Source organism: Mus caroli, chromosome 6 (assembly GCF_900094665.2).
Source record: "Mus caroli chromosome 6, CAROLI_EIJ_v1.1, whole genome shotgun sequence".
NCBI lineage: Eukaryota > Metazoa > Chordata > Mammalia > Rodentia > Muridae > Mus > Mus caroli.
In genome coordinates, this window is record NC_034575.1 from 126,294,324 (window position 1) to 126,313,479 (window position 19,156).

The window sequence follows — 19,156 nt, forward strand, 5'->3', positions numbered from 1 at the left end:
GGTAAAGGAAGCAAGAAGGACGAGGTCATCCCAGACTTTGCTGAAAGGCTGTTAGTTAGCATATCCCCCTCTGCCAGGAAGATGGAAAATCTTTGGTTGAAGTGGAAGCTATGCAAATAGCAGCAGCAGTTGGTGAATAGTCTGTTGGCTTCCTGAAATCATTGGAGGTGTGAGCAAAAGGTATTTCAAAATGCAGAATCCTTGTAGTGAGTTGACAAAAATCTGAGAGTGAAAGTAAAGAGCAAGGAGGAAAAGAAAGAAAGCCATGTAGAATATACCGAAAAGAGCCCAGCAGTGGTGGCGCATGCCTTTAATCCCAGCACTTGGGAGGCAGAGGCAGGTGAATTTCTGAGTTCCAGGCCAGCCTGGTCTACAGAGTGAGTTCCAGGACAGCCAGGGCTATACAGACAAACCCTGTCTCAAAAAACCAAAAGAACAGGGGCAAGTAAACTCCTGGCAATAGGTCCTGGATGGTCCATGATGAAATGTGGAGACTGGATTCTCTTAACAAGGCAGAAAGTCAGTGCCAGGAGCTTTGAAAGAGGGGGTTTCTCCAGCCATGGAGATTTAGCAGAATTACATGCTACAAAATTAAATAAATGCTGGGTTAGCGACAAGACAGGCAGCAGTCAATATTCCTGCAATAACCACCCTGGCAAGCTCCGTATGGTGCTCCTGTAGCTGCTGTCACTGTAAGCCAGTGTAATTATTTAAAGCCCATTTCTATAGAGCTAAATGATGGGGTATTTATGATGCTGTGATTAAAAGGAAACCAGCATTCCTCCTCCTGCAAACAGTTCTGTCACCAAGCAAAACCACACTCAAACTTACAAGGTGTCATTGCAATCTAGTTTTATTTAATCCAAGAACTCATTTTAAATATTTTCTAAGAAACATATATTGTAATGAGTTTTGCGTTTACTTGACTCTTTTTTCCTTCAGTTTCTAGGACTAAGCAATCTGAGGTCTGCTTCACTTGCAGCTCAATTTTTTTTCTTTTTTTTTTTAATAAAATGACTTATATTGGATGCAAGAATTTAAGTGAACTTTAGGTCATAAAAAGGAGAAGTGCATTCTATTGTACGATTGTAAATGTGTAATTTCACACCAGATAATATAAATGATAAGATTATACATTATCATATCGTTTTTTCAAACGATATTAGATTTGAAGTCACAGTAGATGCTGTGTACCTACTGGTATTTTTAATCCATGAGTTTTTTATAAGGCATCAGTTCATTTACGTGATGTATTTTGAGCTTTCCTAGGGTTAAGATGAAGCGTGAACTTTGTCATTTGACAGGATACTCCCTCAGGACGGAACATCCCTTCACTCAGAGCTGAAGATAAGAGAGCAGGAAGCGAGCCCCGCATCTACTCTTTCACCACAAGTTATTATTATTTTTGTTTTTAGGTTCAAGTCCACGTATCTCTGAACATCCAAGAAAGGGCTTCCTGGAAAACAAGACAAAGCAAAACAAAACCCAAGTGTCCTGGTGCATATGGCCCCACACCACCGGGAGAGAAGGATCCCACACTGGCAGGCACTGAAACTCTAAGGGTGGACATTGGGTGAGTTCTGCAGAGTCACTGAGCTCTTTGCTGTTCAAGGGGAGCCATGCAGGATGAAGATGGGTATATCACTTTAAACATCAAGCCCCGGAAACAAGCTCTCAGCTCAGGTAAGAAGGGTCATTTAGCAATTTGGGCATTAGTGAAATAGGTCATTCCTACTCTCTGTCTCTCTCCCAATGACAGGGTGCTTAAACTTATTTGTGTTTTGCTGAATGATATTCTTTTTCTGAAGCATGCAAGTGGGGCCTACAGAAGCTGCTGCAGACATAGTTGGAACACAGGCAGAAAACACAGAAGAAGGAACATTGTACTAAGGCTATTAGAATGCAATACTGGGGGTGCTTAGAAGCTGGTAGAACAAAGTAAAGGACAGTTTGAAAACTCAAATGTCTTCACATTTTAAAGGAATACATTTGTTGCATGACTTAATTAGAAAACAAGAGAGTTTTTTTTTCTAATGTTCTAGAGGGAAGTGTTTTATAATCTGAAGTCTTTCCTTTCTTTTCTGTTTAAAATGATGTAAAGTCTTTGGGTCATAGTGTTGTTCAATATGTAAACATTTCATAAGTTAACATTTATGTAACGTAAAAATAATTTTTTTTGTCCTTTTAAAAACAACATCAAATTTCTGAACACCAGAAGACCCAGTTCTCCACCAGTTGCCTATGAAAGTAATTGTGGAGGAGAACAGGGGTGCTGAGGGCCATGTAAGAGGAATGACAAATGGCTTTAGAAGTCTTGGAATGTGGTCCAGCAGTTAGCACAGCCTCAATGGGTATGACCCAGAGAGGACTCCATGTCCTGAGGACTTCATGCTGTTATGGAGTTCTGCTCTGCTTGCTGCCCTTCACATCACTATGAAAACTCTAAGGAGTCCAGCCCCTCACTGGACAGTATCTCTGGCTCTTACAAAATATGCTTGATCTCTTTCAGGTATTTCTGCTCCAGCAGATTAATGATTCAATCACCATCCTAGAAAAGAACTTAAGAGATGTAGATTGTCAGCAATGACCACCATCCTTAGAAAACATTTGGAAAAATAAAATTGTTAGTTAGGTTAAGATGTTTTTGCTACTGCTTCTGATGTAAGAAACCTAAGGGGACAATTTGATGTTCAGAAAGGCACACTTTCATTAGCTAAGCTAAGGGCTTTTTAAGGTCAGGGAACAAGAACAATGGTAGCACTGGCTGGCGTGAGTCTTACTGGTAATAATTGATTTCTTACACCCATTTTTGCCCTCAGCTTCCTAAGATGATTTTATTAAGTAGGTATGTATTCTACCTTCTTAAAGTAGTAAAGGGTTTAAAGTAGATATGACTGACTTTTTATATAAAAGTTTAATTTGTGATTCTTTTAAGATTCTTATAAGATTACTTGTAAAGATAAACAATAAAATAATTAATCTTATTTTTGTAACTGCAAACTGCTGCCTGCTAGTGAGAGAAACTACCTTGCTTGCTCACACTTTGTTAATCTATAACAAGTTGCTTGGTTACAAATGTACATGGGTTCTTGGGAACAATTTGTTTTCTCTGCCTATAATTAGATACGTAATGTTGTTTCTTGTAAAGGTACAGGAGAACATATGTTTTTTCATAGTCATTTTCTAGAAGAAAACTAGAATGTCTGTCTGTCTGTCTGTCTTTGCATGTATGAAGTTACTGAAGTCTGTTTTTAATTTCATCCTCTCAGTGTGCATGTATATGTACATGTATGTATGCTTTTTCTTTCTTTTCCTTTCTTTCTCTCTGGCCCCAGGGATTAAAAGAGTTTACAGTTTTTTGCTGTCCGTAGGGAGAGCCAACCCCTTCTCTCTGTTCCCTCAGAGAGAAGTCTGCTGAGGAATTTCTCTAATCACTGGATGCCTTATATAGAAGTCTCTATCACTATCTGGACTGATCCCTGTCAGCAGCTTCCTGCCTCAGTTTACTCATGCATAGATGCCAAAGCTACTAATTGGCACAGGGATGCAAAAATAAAAAACAAAACAAAACAAAAAACCCCCAAACCAAAAAAACAAAACCAACAACAAAACAAAAAACCAGATACATGTGGCCTTGGTAACCAGTTATATTTTAGAATGGACAGACAATAAGCCATAGAGAGTGGCAATGGATGGGTGGTATAAATGAAGCCATTCTTATTGAGGATGGTCACTAATGGAATGCAGGTAAGATCAGGGTAGGTTCTTTCCTTCTACCCTGTATTCCAGGACTCAAACCCCGGTTGTCAGGCTTATGTAGTTAGTACTTTACCTGCTAAGCCATCTTAATAGCCAAAGTTTTATTGAGTTTTGATACAGGATCTCATATAGCCTAGACTGGTACTGATTTTGCTACGTTGCCAAGGCTGGCTTTGAACTCTTGATTTTTCTGCCTCCATGTCCCAAGCTTTCTCACACATAGCTTACAATTCTGTTTATGCTAGACTTAGACAATCCTGAGAATCCCAGGGTAGCCTGACAGTCTTCTGTTTGCATCTTTTCTGTGCTCCCACAGCGGAACCTGCCTCTTCTTGGTGGCGTGTGGCGGCTTTAGTTCTGCTGATCTCATCCATGGGGCTGGTTGTTGGACTCGTGGCTCTGGGGATCATGTGTAAGTACTGGCTCCTTGCCAGGGTTTTGACCTGAGGAAAGCAACAGCCACGAGTTCCTGGCGTATTATACTAAGCTTCCTAACTGTCTTTGCTCCTCTGTTTGTCACCTACTCTGATTATCCTGAATACTGTTGCAGATATAACCTCATCAAAAGGAAGAAAACTCAGAAGGGTTGAGACCCCCTCCCCCTCTGATTCAAATCACTTTTAATTTTTTCCATAGTTAAAATTACTTTCAGAATGTGTTTCTGGCATTTAAGATCCTCCTCACTGTGAATCCAAGCTATCTTTCTTTCTGCCTCCCTGCCTTGCTTAATCTGAGGCCTGAGCAATCTAGAACTTTTCCAGCTTCAAAAATAAAACCTGTGTCTTCCTATGTGAAATCTTGCTTATTCTAGTCTCTATACAGAAAAGCTACTCCATCCCATTTTATTTACTGACAAGTCGGTTTTCTGTTCATGACGATCTAATAATAAGACTTTATAAGGTCATGTCATAATTTGTGCTGCTAATTTGTTTATTTTCCTGCTTTTAATATATTTTAGAATCCTTTATTCCTTATATTGTTTACATGGATACAAAAGCATTTTAAACACCATAAAATATAATATGCATTCTTTTTTCATGTATTAGTCAATATATTATTATTCTTAATTTAAAATGTTTCATAAAGATCTTGAAAATAAGAAACAATGTAGCAAAATTAACCAGACCGAAAAGTCTATGTATTTCCCTGAATTTCTATACAGGTGGTTCTCAGCCTTCCTAGTGTGGGATCCTTTAACACAGTTCCTCATGTTATGGTAACCCTCATAATAAAATTATGCTCATTGCTACATCCGAACTCTAATTTTGCTACTGTTATGAATGATACTGTAAATGTCTGATATGCAGTATAGCCCATGTAAAAGGGTTGTTTGTCCCAACAGGTCATGACCTATAGGTTAAGAACCGCTTTTCTATACGGTTAGAACAGCCATCTGAACGTACATTTTTAGAAGGATTAATTCAATATTATATATAGAACAGAATACAAAACCCAAGGTTTCTCATCTCTATAAAGCTCGCTTAGAAACCTGTCCAGGAAATATCAGAACAGCTGCCGTAGTCACGTGTTTTTATCTTGGGACTCCCTCACAGTTGATTCACACGCTCTTTTATGCAGTCCTTTATATTTCGCTTTTCAGTGTTCATTGACTTTGGGTACCTGGTGAACTCTTTAGCTACTGGCAGGTTTATATAAATGAAAGTTATACTTTACTATTACTCAAGAATCCTGCCATCATCTTTCTGACCTTGAGACCCAGATGTAATTTATCTCATTTCTACATCTAGCGGTCACACAGCAAAAGTATCTACTGGCAGAGAAGGAAAATCTCTCAGCCACTCTGCAACAATTGGCCAAGAAATTCTGCCAAGAGTTGATTAGACAATCAGAAATTAAGACAAAGAGCACTTTTGGTAAGTCTGGCTTAGAAACCTCATTTCTCCACGCAATGCACATCTGTCATGGTAACTGGAGAGAAGTCCACCCAAGCAGGAATGCTGCGGGTGGGTGGGAAAAGCTTTGGCTTGGTTTTGTCAGCCCCATACTCGGTCTCACCTTCAGAGCACAAGTGCAGCCCCTGCGCCACGAAGTGGAGATACCATGGAGATAGTTGCTACGGGTTCTTCAGGCGTAACCTAACATGGGAAGAGAGCAAGCAGTATTGCACAGAGCAGAATGCAACGCTTGTGAAGACTGCCAGCCAGAGCACCCTGGTAAGGAGGGTCCCATGTCAAGCATTTTGGAATGCTGAGGGGAAACATTGAAATGCTGCCTTTCCTTTTCATATGTTTCTTAATGGTTTGCACTGTGTGCTCCTCTGAGAAGTTTAGGAAACGTAAAAACTACAGAGCTTAAATATTCAATTCAGTCCTATTACAGAACATCGCTAAAGTGTTTCAGTAAGATTGGATTGTTGTGGACCGCCCTAATAGTGAAAGTGGACACTGGATCAGACACTGGATGAGTCTGCCAGAGATGTTCCCAGCACACTTATTCCAGTTTGCATGACTTTCTGCCCCATGCTGTAAGCCCAGGCTTACAGAGAAGTTTAAAAATTAAATTAACTAAATAAATTGACTCAGTCAAAACAGGGGAGTGCCCTAGCACATCAACTCCATAATAGAGAGCAACTGGAGAAATGAAGCATGCCCTGCCATCTCATTACTCCAGACTACACCACTTGAAAATCTGTAATATAGCAAAGAAGTAATATCATTTTTTTAGAAGAGATTAAAGTTAAGAAGCAATAACTTTTTGAGAAGACATTAAAGTTTAATATCAGTTGGATTTTTCCATCAAGTCTCAGAGAGAGGCATCTTGAGCAGTGTACATACATATACGTCTGTGTAGATATGTTTTAAAGAAATGATCAGCAGTTGATGGACTAGTGGAAAGGTGGTGAGTGGCTCACACATTAGGGAAGTGAGATTCACACAGAACCTCCAGTGGCATGCTATTCTGAGTGTCACATGTCTGTCTACTAGCACAAACCAATTGTTATTGTTGTTGTTGTTGTTGCTGCTGCTGCAGCTTTCCAAGAGTGGATTCTTACCTGCTATTCTGGGATGCATAAAGGCATAATGAACACATGACTTTCCTTTGCTTTTCTTTCTAAGAGATTGATTGTCCATTCATCTAATAATCAACCTATATATACCAGGACCACTCCAGGACCTGAATATATGTACTCTAGAAAACTGGAATTCCCTAACTTAAACAAACAAACAAACAAACAAACAAATAGTAAATTATAACTAGGCAGAAAAAAGTAAATCATGCCAGATGTGGAGGTGTGTTTATGTAGTTATAGCTGAGGTTAGGGTCACATGTTTGAGGCCAGCCTGGGCTTCACAGTGAGAATCTATCTAAAAGTTGAAAGCATAGAAACATATAAATTGGGAATGGTAGATGCATGCTATTTACTAATTTCACTGAGAAAGACACCCATAGTTCTTTTTATCCATCCAACTAAAACAAATTAACATTTGCATGTATAAGTAAATCAATACAATCCAAGAACTTAATTTCAGGGACTGCAAAGCTCATCGACAACATAATTCTTGCTGTCTGTAGGTGATGTGTTTCCCCCCACTTGAATCACATTTATAAGTCTCCCTGGGACTCAAATCTTCAATAGTTAGGGAATATAAACATACATTATAAATACCCTAGGAAGACTAGCAGTTTACCTGCTTAATATAATTTCTCATGTCCTCCCCATACTTTTGAATACCTCAAAACCACTCAAATTAGCAAAATCGTAGACATGAGACACAATCCACTATACCAACCCAGATGCATAATTCTAGTTGTGTGTGAAAGGCTTTATTGTGAAATTGTGAAATTCTACTATCACACAGTGCTGTGGGGGGACTTAACATGTCATGGATTTATGGTTGCAACAGGACTACATTGCAGAAAGGATTACTTCAGTCCGTTGGATTGGATTATCACGCCAGAACTCTAAGAAAGACTGGATGTGGGAGGATAGCTCAGTTCTTCGCAAGAATGGGTAAGTATCTGGAAACTCAGCTTGAAGGCATTATTCAAAACTTTGACTCCCAGATCTTTCTTGTTGAACATAAGTTGCCTGCCTCTACTCTACCGTGAGTTGTAGATGCTAGTCATGTGTACCCTACTCCTAACCAGAGAGCACTGATGGGCAGTTTTACTCTCTCCTCCCTGTCCTCCTCTTATGCACATAGTGATTCATTTTTATATTGCCCCTATTCATTTCAATCTCTCTCTCTCTCTCTCTCTCTCTCTCTCCCCTCCCCCCTCTCTCTCTCTGTGTGTATGTGTGTGTGTGTGTGTGTGTGTGTGTGTGTGTGTGAAACTTGATCTGATTCTTTTGTGCTTTGATAATGAGTTTATCCCTTAGGCCTCTTTCAGCACACACCTGCTCTGTTTTCTCTTCACTGTTTTTATTTCTTCGCAGTTCTTACTACTTTCTGTTTATCTGTGAACATCTTACCACTTTCTCCTCCCTGGAATTTGGGCTTTAAAAAACAGAACAGACCTCAATTATTTGCTAACTAGTTGGCATCTATAGGTGTCTGCCAAGTATATTTAGCATATTTCCTTGTCAGTCATTGTAAACAGTGGTTCAGAGAATAGAGGCAAACTCTTGGACCATTATCATGCAATAGTCTAGTGTAAGCCTATTACCCGGTGCTGTTACATCTCAGCTCTGTAGTATTTAGCCACCTTATAGTTCCTAGCTGCTGGCTCTCTAAGAACTTGCATTTCCTCTCTGCTTATATTATTTTATTTTCATTAGATATTTTCTTTATTTACATTTCAAATGTTATCCCCTTTCCTGGTTTCCCCTTCAAAACCCCCTATCCTATGCCCCCTCCCCCTGCTCACCAACCCACCCACTCCTACTTCCCCGCCTTAGCATTTCCCTACACTGGGGCATCCAGCCTTTTCAGGGTCAAGGGCCTCTTCTCCCATTGCCTATTATTTATTTATTTATTTATTTATTTATTTATTTATTTATTTTTGTTTTTCGAGACAGGGTCTCTCTGTATAGTCCTGGCTGTCCTGGAACTCACTCTGTAGACCAGGCTGGCCTCAAACTCAGAAATCTGCCTGTCTCTGCCTCCCAAGTGCTGGGATTAAAGGCGTGCGCTGCCGCCACCACCACCAGGCTTCCATTGCCTGTTTTAAACCCACTCTTCTTCCAACACTGGCGCAAGGTGAATTGTAGATAATTATTTGGCTGGCATGTGAGATTATGATGTGTCTTCTCCTCTGGACCCCCAGGAATTTAGCATGACTTGCTCCTTGACTTAAACACTGTATTAAATTGTTACTAGGCTTTTTACGTGTCCTACTGTGTACTCAGAAGCAGACAGTTTCTTAAAGGCGAGAATGCTGTTTCCTTATCTCAAGCCTCTAGTTTTATCAACAAAACATGCATGTCCTTTGCTTCCTTGTCTATTTGTATTTCTAAAAATCATGCAATCTGCCTTTTTTATTTGTAGGATTAATCTTTCTGGGAATACAGAAGAAAACATGAATTGTGCTTATCTTCACAATGGAAAAATCCATCCAGCTTCCTGTAAAGAGAGGCATTACTTAATATGTGAGAGAAATGCTGGCATGACAAGAGTGGACCAACTGCTTTAATGCAGAAGGATGGACAGGATGTCAGATAAGTGCTTGATCATGCAATAAAAGATCTGGACAAAAGAACTCCGCATTCATAAAACTGCTTATTTTTTTTTTATATCATCCTTATAGCACAGGTCTGATCCTTTCTCTGTATATTAAAAAAACAGCATGTCAGTAGATCTCTAGCTTTTCAATAACTTTCTTTTTATCATCCATTTCTCATTTTCTTAGCTTGTTGTAATCCATTGCGTCTTCAAATATACACACATCAAACAAAAATTAAATTCGGGCCCAAGTGAGTTAACACTGTGCAAAATATCTAAGTTAAGAAAGACACCATGGGATAGCAGAAATAACATAGATTGGAATCTGTAAAATAGTTTAAATGTTATGACCTCTTAACTGAAAAGCAACCATTAAGCAATTCTATCTATCTATCATCTATCTATCTATCATCTATCTATCTATCTATCTATCTATCTATCTATCTATCTATCTATCATCTATCTATCTATCTATCATCTATCTATCTATCTATCTATCATCTATCTATCTATCNTCTATCTATCTATCTATCTATCTATCTATCTATCTATCATCTATCTATCTATCTATCTATCTATCTATCTATCTATCTATCTATCTATCTACCTATCTATTTATTTTTGAGAGAGGAGCCCTATCTGTCCCCAAACTCACTATATTGACAAGGTACTTTCTTCTGTATTCCAAATGCTGGGATTAAAGACATGTGCCTGGCTAATAAGAACAGTTTTATATTTTGCTTAATTTCCATTTTCTCACACTTAAAATAGGATGGTTTGGGGCTGAGGATAAACCAAAGTGTATGTATTCATATATTTATGAATATGAAAATACTAAATATATATGAATTATATGAATATATATGAAAATATATGAAATATATTTTTATAATTATATGAAATACTAAAATAAAATAAAATGGGATGATATTGTCTATCTTATGTAATAGGTATATAAGATAGAAGAAGAAGAAGCAGACTTTTTTTAATCTGGTTCTTTTTGTGATGGTTCTATGTTTGGTGTTTGCTGAATAACCCAGAAGTTATTTATAGGGCCTGTGGGGAGGCACCTCTAACAGGATAAGAGGCAAAAGTCACACTTTCTACCAGAGTCATTCCCCACAACTTCCTTTGTTTAACTAGTGAGAAAACAGGGTCATGAACATAGTTTATCTCAGCTGAGGACTTTGTGGAAACTAAACATGTTCAAGCAGGAATATAGATGGAACTCAGAAGGCTGAGGAGATACGGAAATCTGTGTTTTTAATACACACTCCCCGTGACCCTGTTGTAAGTAGTCCACCCTTAAGACTTTTCAATAAACATTGATTTAGCACTTAATCCCTATGTGGTTTGGAGCAAATGGTTTAGTCTCTAACACCATTTCCTTGCATATACAGTGAGCCGATTACTCTATCCAGAAGAGAATTATGATGATCTTTGAAGTAATAATATAAAATATTGGTGAGAGCATCAACCGCATGATACTAAAAAATGTTAGTTTTATAGCTCTGTGCATGACAAATCTGCTCTTCAGTTTATTTTGGACTGTTCTTAAGGGAATAGATTTCTGGGTTACAGGAAAACAACAAAATTTATTTGGCATTTTTATTTTAAATAACAAGATATTGGCCTTGTGAGATGAGAAGTCTTGGCTCCCCCACCCCCTTTGGAGATGGGGATTCAAGGCTGAACTTCTGGTATGAAACTATCTATTTGCACAAAACAACTGGGGGCTAATAATTCAGAAACTATCCAAACATCAACCCTATGTCTGAACGTTAATGTTTTTCCTCTCTTCAGCATATTTATATATTACTACAACACACAGCTTTAGAGGGAACATATTTAATGCCCAGCTAAACATATACAGAAGGTGAGACCAATCTGTACCTAAAAAATCAAACTGTACCTACAACGTCTCTTTTTTCCCTTATACTCTTTCGTGCCTGAAGCATATAGTGAAACAAAAACAACCCAGATTCTATGATCAGAGCACTCCATTTCAAACACTCAGCATGAAATCAGCTAAATGGACTTCTCTGTGCCTGAGTTAGAGCCAACTTACCCTCCTGCTTCACAGAACTGTAGTAAGGAAGCAATACCTTGATCTGGCTTTAAAATAGTTTTTAAGAACCCAATGAATAATAAACAGTAAATATTTAAAACAAACAAGAACAGAACACTACATGTAGCACATGGGTTTTTTTTTTTTGTTGGGAGAAACCAATGGCTCTCTTGCAGAAATTTCCCTGAGAGTGGATTGTCCTGGGAAAACACTATTCAAGCTTTGATTTCAGTGCTGCTAAAATGAGAAGAGAAACTGGAAAATGAGTAGTAGCTGGTGAAGTCTGGCTCCTGAGATTAGTTACAGTATTATTTGGTGGTGTGGCTTCTTCCTCTTTTCTCCACCTGGTAGAGCTTAGAATATGCAGAGGGTTATCTGGAGTTCAGTCACTCTGTTTTCAGGCCAGGAACACCACAGGAAATGTTGGCAGAATGTGCTGGTCCATTTTCATTTGTCTCTAATGACCCCACCAGCTACTCCTTATGTCTCAGGAAGCTAAACACAAATGAATACATTTTCCGGGCAAACTGAGCCTCTGAGACACATGGGGAATGGTCAGAAGTGTAATTCAGATCCCTTGTGTGTCTTAGATTGATAAAGCTTGATGATCTGTATCCCAGCCCTTCGCTGTAGTGAGGCAGACCACGAAGTCCCAGTGAACATTCTCCTTACTGCTTTAGGCCATAGGGTGACAGCAGCCTTGTAGTACATATGTCAACATTGATTGCCTTCTTTCTTTCCTATTAGCCTTTTCCAAAACTGTAGTCCTATTAGTAAGTTCCCTTATATCACCTCTTGAATGTGCCATTTGTGATGAAGAACAGTTGATCCAGTGAGACTCTAAAAAATAAAAGAACATGCAGTTTTGCAAGTTGTATGGAGTATACATAATTGAGAAATGACCTTTGGAAATAAGGACAAGTAGCCTAGAAATGAACGGTGTCTAAGAGGTCAGATTTCTCAGTACAAATGCTGTAGTCACAGGATGTGAATAAACTGGTCATCTACCCATTAAATAATTGATTCCTCCTGCAAGAGCAAAGTTACCTCTGGATAATGCTGCCAGGAAAACCCAACCTTCAAGTCCAATATGGAAATGCAATGGATAGAGATGGCTATGATTCCCAACACTCCCAGATTATGGCTTTCAAGAAGCAAGTGTGGATTCTTCACCTTCTCTTTCCCTTTCCCATCATGACTCCAATATTCCAGAAGATGAAAGAAACCCAGGCACCTTTTGGGAGAACTAGTATCTCTGGGTACAAACTATGAGGGAGATCTAAATGTTGCCAGTGTCGACTGGTATTTTGAAGTTTACTTATATTAACAGTCAGTATTACCCTAATCAACAGACTGATTGGAAATAAATTTAGGGATGAAATCTCTCCTAAGCTTTCTTGTTTGGAAATCCAAAAGCTATGTACAAGTTGATTTGTCTAGATTTAATGGCCTTTATCTTTATTCGCTGCATCATCTTTGTGCTTCATAGTTTATACCAAATAGAAGTTCATACTGTGCACCTTATCTCCAGCATCTGAAACCATGTGGAAATCAGAGCAACAGTTTAATTTGGTAGTAGCTATTTTGAACTCAATAATTCTCATTTCTTCATTATTGAGTTATGTTTCAGTATAAGCTTCAAAAGTTCCACTTTCTGGATGATGAACATCCTTAATCCCTGTTGCATTTTACCACTGTGAAAAAGTAGCCAGTTCCATTTCTTGTATCAACCTACTCCTAACTACAACCGAAGTTCTTTGTGCCAGGCTCCTATGTAGACTGCTTCACCACTTCAAGCACCTTCAGCATGCATGAGGAAGAAATATATACCTCTCTTCAGTGGGACATTCCTACCTCAGAGGCCTCTCAGAAGTGCCCATCCCCTAGCAAATGTTCAGGTAATAAATTTAGAATGCTTAGTTGAAAACTATAATTTTTTTCTGTTTACTGTGATAAAACCAAGTGTTTATCCTAATCTGAGATAACCTCTTTAGCATATTCTAGTGTGCCTGACACAGTCATCAGCATGGAGGAGTAAGTGAAGGGCACTCAGATCAGGAAATGAGATGTATTCTCTCAATTTGCAAAAAGTAAAAGAAATCATACCACTTAAATTATTTTAGCTTTTACTTAAAACAGGCAGCAAATTAGCTGAAAAATAGTAAGAAATGTTGAAAACTAGGGAAAAAATGTCTTCATGCTGATGCAGATATGTTTTTAGTATTTGATAATTGTTTCTACATCTTATGCTACCTTTTATTTTTACAACTCTACAGTGCAAAAAGATTTTCAAATATATGTTTTTGTGTATTTTTATTGTCACTTCTTTAATTCATCAACTAGGTGTCATATATAACCTCATACAATAAATAATTAGGTGGGCTTAAAAAGCATTTTATTATATTTTCCCAAGTAGTTTCATGGATTAGTCTTTAGTCTCGACGTGTTACAAATTAACTAAGCGAAGCTAACTTTCCTATATCAGATCTCTAATATAGTATTAACTTCAGGATATCTTTTGTCATATAAAACACCATTTCAAGGTTTCAGGGATGCCCAGAGTCATCTCAGGCAAGATATTATCAGGCCTATTCAAATATGTAAGGACAATTTTTTATTAGTATGAATAATGTAATAAGCCAAATAACTCACTTTTCTTCCTGGAAAAAATTGTATAATTAGCTGGAAATGTTTGTTCATTTTCTAAAGTACTCATTAAAATTAAAAATACTTCAATGAATCATGTTCAAGAGATGCTGAAAACAGGTAAGAGAGTCTTCATGTTAAGAATAGAAGGTTTTCTGGTTGGTATGAATGAGATTATTGAAAAATACTAGATAGGTAGACAGACAGACAGACAGATGGAATTGATTTTTAAAATCACAATAGTGTACATTAGGATTGAAGAGAGGTGTTATTAAGTCCGTTGTATTTGGTATTTTCCCAGTCAGATATAGCCCATGCTATAAGGTTCATCTGAGAGAATTTAAGCAAATGTTTTCTTAGAGTTTCCAATCTTTGTATTTCTTCAGTAAGAAGGCCCAATCCTTCCACTCATCCTGACATCATCTACACCTTGAAAATACTTTCTCTAACTCATGTCATTGCCTGATTTCACATTTAGGAGCATGGTGTGTTGTGACGATGATTTCCTGTGTGGTCTGTGTGGGCTTGTTAGCAACATCCATTTTCTTGGGCATCAAGTGTAAGTACAAAAGCATATCTTCAGTGTTACCTGTTAACAACATGGGTTATGAATCGTTGTATTATTATTTTAAAAGTTCACATGTATAAATGTATGAATAAGTAAATTCAGATCTATTTAAGCACACATAAGTGGTATACAGTCAGTTAGACTTATATTAAGAGGGAGTTCACATGGCAAGATAAAAGAGTCTGGTAAAAAATTAATGCAATTAATTTTTCTAGAACCACTGTATCACTGTAGAGTGATGCATTTATGCGGTGTTTCCCATGCAAGCAGAAGGTTAACAATCTATTTATAGATTGTAAACTATTTATAGTTTTTGAAAGAGAATCTACAAATTATATTCATATATGTACAGGCACACTGCACATGTGGACACAGGATTTTAACAAGTACAAGGTAGATGTTAGCCAGCAAAGCTTGAGTAGCCGTTTCCAAAGTGTGTGCAGACTTGTCTCTTTCCATCGTCCTCTTGTGTTTCTGGGTTTTCTTTAACACCATATGCCAATTAAGAATTAATTTGAAAACATTATAGTATAAAAATATTTCCACAGAGATCAGTTTTCTTTGTGCCCTTTCCATATATTTTCATTTTTCCAACTCATCCTTTAGCTACAGTGTGTAGCATAATATACCCAGTAATTTTGTTTGGGAGATTTAGAAGTATTTGGTTCCAATTTCCAAGGAGACAACATTTTTCAGTCATTACTCCTAACTTGTTGAAAATTAATTACAATTCAAACACCAATAAAGGTCAAATGTTTGCTTCTTATCTAGAGTAAAACTCCAAGCACAAGTCTCCCATTCTCATGTCTATTACCATATGATGCACTTAATGCCATGTTCTCTGTCCATTACCATCTAATGAATCCCATGCCATGTTCTCTGTCCATTACCATCTGATGCACCCCATGACAAGTTCTCTGTCTATTACCACCTGATGCACCCCATGCCATGTTCTCTGTCCATTACCATCTGATGCACCCCATGCCACCCAGAGTATAATAGCAAAGCAGATATGACTTGAAATAGAGCTCATCTAGTAAAGTTCATCAGAATATGAAAAGGATATCTCAGGTTTCTAAAAAGATTATTACATTTCAATTGCTATCTCTACCAGGTTATTAATATTATAAAGTAAAGGATATTAGTTCTTCACTACTAACTCTAGGTAATGTCCAAATCAAAGTAGAAACAACAACAAAAAAGGGAAGAAATTCATTCTCCAAGTATATACAGAGTTCTTAGATCTAAGATTTAACAAGTAATTAATAAAAGTAAAAGCTGATGAGACACACCTACTTTAACATAAAAGTGGCTGAACATACAAGACAGGAGAAGGAAGTCCTTGCAAACCACATATACAATGATATACTTGAACCTAAAGTTGATAAAACTCTCTAAGAACTCAACAAGCAACCAAGCCATTCTGTTGTCAGATGGAAAAATGACATGACAACACATTTCTCCAAACAATATAAGGAAGTGCCAGGCAAGGATGGAAAACAAGGTTTAAGATCTTTAGCTATTGGGACAAAACCATCTAAAACCCTAGTGAGGCATAATACATGCACCAAAGAGCTGATAGTCAAAACCAGTGACATGACATGTTTGATGGGTCTGTGAAGCTGAATCCCAGGTAGGGATGTAAAGTCATTCCTGGTAGGACTGACAGTGATGCAGTCCCTGGAAGAACAGGGCAGTGATTTTTATTAAAACCTGACCCTTTTACCACCCAACAATTGAACCCCCAAACACTCACCTCAGAAAAATAGAAGCTTTTGTTCACTAAAACCAGAACATACCTGTATATAGCACCTTGATTTGTGATACCTAAACAACAAAGCAACCAAGGTATCCTTTGGTGAATGAATGGTTAAACAACGGTGGTAATTACAGTCAAAGAAATATTTTCAATAATAAAAACACAATTAGTTTATTAATTTATCTAGCTATCCAAGTAAATCTCCAGGAGATCATCCTGAGAGGAGAAAAAGACCTTAAATTATAATATCATATTTCTATAATATCATTGTAATGACAAAACCACTGAACTAGTGCCTGTAAAGGCAGGAGGGGAATGGATCACATTCATAAAAGAGTAGTCTGTTGGATCTACACGGTGATGGAGAAGTGCCATGCTATAGCGTCACCAATGTTGATATCCTAGTTGTGACACTGAACTCCAGTTTTAAAGATGGTTCCATGTGGTGGAAATTGGGCTAAGAGATGATGGAATTTATTATTTCTTATAGCCACATATGAAACTTCAACTGCCTCAGAATCAAATTCTAGTTAAAAATCAAAAACAGGAAGCTTCCGTGGTGGATACAGCCATTGTCTCAATTGTAAAGATGCTTACTACGTGAACGTATGCGTGAAGATGCATCTGGTTCTCCCATTCAAATCGTAGAGATGTGTGGCAGCTATTCTTGTGTGTATGTTTTAACAACCTGCAACAGCAGTCACTTGGCCTCCCCACACTGAAGATTTTAATATATCAACCTAGCTGAGAAACAGGTGAAAGCATGGGGCTTTAGCTCAGTGTACAGCTCTTGCCTGGTGAGCACAGAGTTCTGGGTTTTGTATCTAGCAATGAAAACCACCACCAACAAAAATCCAGTGAACTAGAAGATAAAGTAGAAGAAATACATATTTTTTTAAATGTGAAAAAAATATATCAAAATACAGAAACACAAGTAAAAGACAGTTATAGAAAGAAGACTAGGCTATGTGCTGTGATGTTTAATCGTGTCCACTTAGCTAGACTGAGACCAGTGAAGTGTTTCTGAAGAGGATTAACTGTGTCGGAGCTCTTTATGTGGAAGCTACATCACCCAGGATGAAGCATGGACAGAGAAGGAGAGAGCTGTCCAGTGTTAGCACTCTCTCCTTCTTCCTGACTGCTTAGATGGAATCCATTCTGTCCCTCCATGCCCTTCCCTTTGTCAGTTCATTAGAAGTTCACTGTGAGTTAATTTTGCTGTGTCACTTTTAAGTGGCAACTAAGAGAGTGTGAGTGGAAGTTACTCATTATATGACAACAGAACACTACATAAACATCTGGGAAAACATTGACATAATTCCTTAGAGGTACAATGGCAATAATTCCAAATAAGTCTAAGTGTAAATGCACCACTATAGACATGAGATTATAGTTCCACATGCAAAACTGAAATTGCAAGGAATCTAAGCATAATAATACTTACTTCTAATTTTTAAATTGATAGTACTGGCTAATACTAGACCTACACTAATATTGTTGCTAACAACTCCCTTGTTTATTCCATCCTAACTCCTACACCACAACATAAATCCTTTCTAGTCTTTTATGTGAACATGCAACCTAAAATTAAAAAGACGGTGTCCTAAGAAAAGATAAACATTTTTCAGCTATGTAAATAAATCACCATAAATCAAGCCAATGTCCAATGAAATTTACACAGTAGCTTACAGCTTTACCAAAATCAATCTTTGAAGCAGGTGATATGTCAACAAATATTTCTAGACACAGTGCTGATTGCTAACAGAGACTCATAGGACCTAAACCCCAGGCCTCAGCATGTTAGTGTATTGAAATTTAAAGAGTTTAGTTTACTACACACTAAGAATGCAATTAACAGCACTGAAGTAAGGATACTGCCATTAAAGCCTCACATCAGAAGGATCCTGGATGGAGCCAGGAGTAGTCATGACCTAGACCTGCTTTCCCAGAAATGGGAGTAGGAAGTGGGAGGACCAGGAGTGTAAGGTCGTTCTTGACTCTGTGCTGAGTTTGAGTCCAGCCTGAGGTACATGAGATGCTGTCTCAAGTTAATAGGGGAAAAGGAGAGGGAGCAGGGATCTGGATGGATAAGGCAGGTACCTTTCCCTGCCTGTTTCCACCATGGCACAGTTTTCTGTTGGTTCAGGAATCACTGATGTTTGCACAGGATACTGTGATATTAAGCCCCAGAGTCTTTCTTGGAGGTGTTTTATGTTTTGCTGATCATAAAGACAAAATTTTGCTGACACTAGGCAACCTGCCTCAGCAGAAATCATCTCTCGGGGTCTCATTAAAACAAAGAGCAAACCATCCAGCCTGCTATCAATAAACAATGCTGACAACTTAGTCACATTCTGATCCCCAAATATTCAGACCCACAGTTACAAGCTACACCGTTAACGAGCTTGCATCATGCCTTGTGTGAATTTCAGATGCACTACTCAGCCTGACTCTGGCACAAGGGAACAAAGGCAAATACTAGAAAGCCAATGGAGAGCGTGGTGTTTACAAAGGCTATGATTACACATTTCCCAGACAAGAAAATACATCCAACCTGTTTACGTCTGTGAAGAGAATTTTGATCTCAAGGAGAGAGAGAGAGAGAGAGAGAGAGAGAGAGAGAGAGAGAGAGAGAGATGTTGTAAAGGTAGATAACCTTGAAGCACTGTGTACAATGGCATACATGGAGGGTAACTTAGAGATACTGAGAATAGCTTTCAAATGTGTAAAAT

The 19,156-nt window shown here is 38.0% G+C and overlaps 2 protein-coding genes across 3 annotated transcripts in view; both read left to right on the forward strand.

The window, feature by feature from the left end:
* Window positions 1-1,308: 1,308 nt before the first annotated feature.
* Window positions 1,309-9,436, forward strand: Clec1b (C-type lectin domain family 1 member B). The gene is made up of 6 exons (XM_021165459.1): window positions 1,309-1,683; window positions 4,076-4,171; window positions 5,508-5,633; window positions 5,782-5,933; window positions 7,626-7,732; window positions 9,210-9,436. The coding sequence occupies exons 1-6, from the start codon at window positions 1,620-1,622 to the stop codon at window positions 9,352-9,354; spliced, it is 690 nt and encodes a 229-aa protein (XP_021021118.1). The 5' UTR covers window positions 1,309-1,619; the 3' UTR covers window positions 9,355-9,436.
* An 892-nt stretch (window positions 9,437-10,328) lies between these two features.
* The window catches only part of Clec9a (C-type lectin domain containing 9A), a 21,205-nt gene continuing 12,377 nt past the window's right edge, over window positions 10,329-19,156 (forward strand). For both annotated transcript variants that reach the window (XM_021165469.2, XM_021165472.2), the window contains exons 1-2: window positions 10,329-13,349; window positions 14,576-14,656. In XM_021165469.2, coding sequence (XP_021021128.1) covers window positions 13,259-13,349; window positions 14,576-14,656 — 172 coding nt within the window. In that variant the 5' untranslated portion in view covers window positions 10,329-13,258. The remainder of the gene's footprint in view (window positions 13,350-14,575; window positions 14,657-19,156) is intronic.

Bases quoted from the DNA above. Each gene is read 5' to 3' on its own strand.
- Clec1b (XM_021165459.1), top strand. From the start codon at position 1,620: ATGCAGGATGAAGATGGGTATATCACTTTAAACATCAAGCCCCGGAAA. The intron at 1,684-4,075 runs GTAAGAAGGGTC...GTGCTCCCACAG, and splicing joins GAAACAAGCTCTCAGCTCAG to CGGAACCTGCCTCTTCTTGG. The intron at 7,733-9,209 runs GTAAGTATCTGG...TTTTATTTGTAG, and splicing joins TCAGTTCTTCGCAAGAATGG to GATTAATCTTTCTGGGAATA.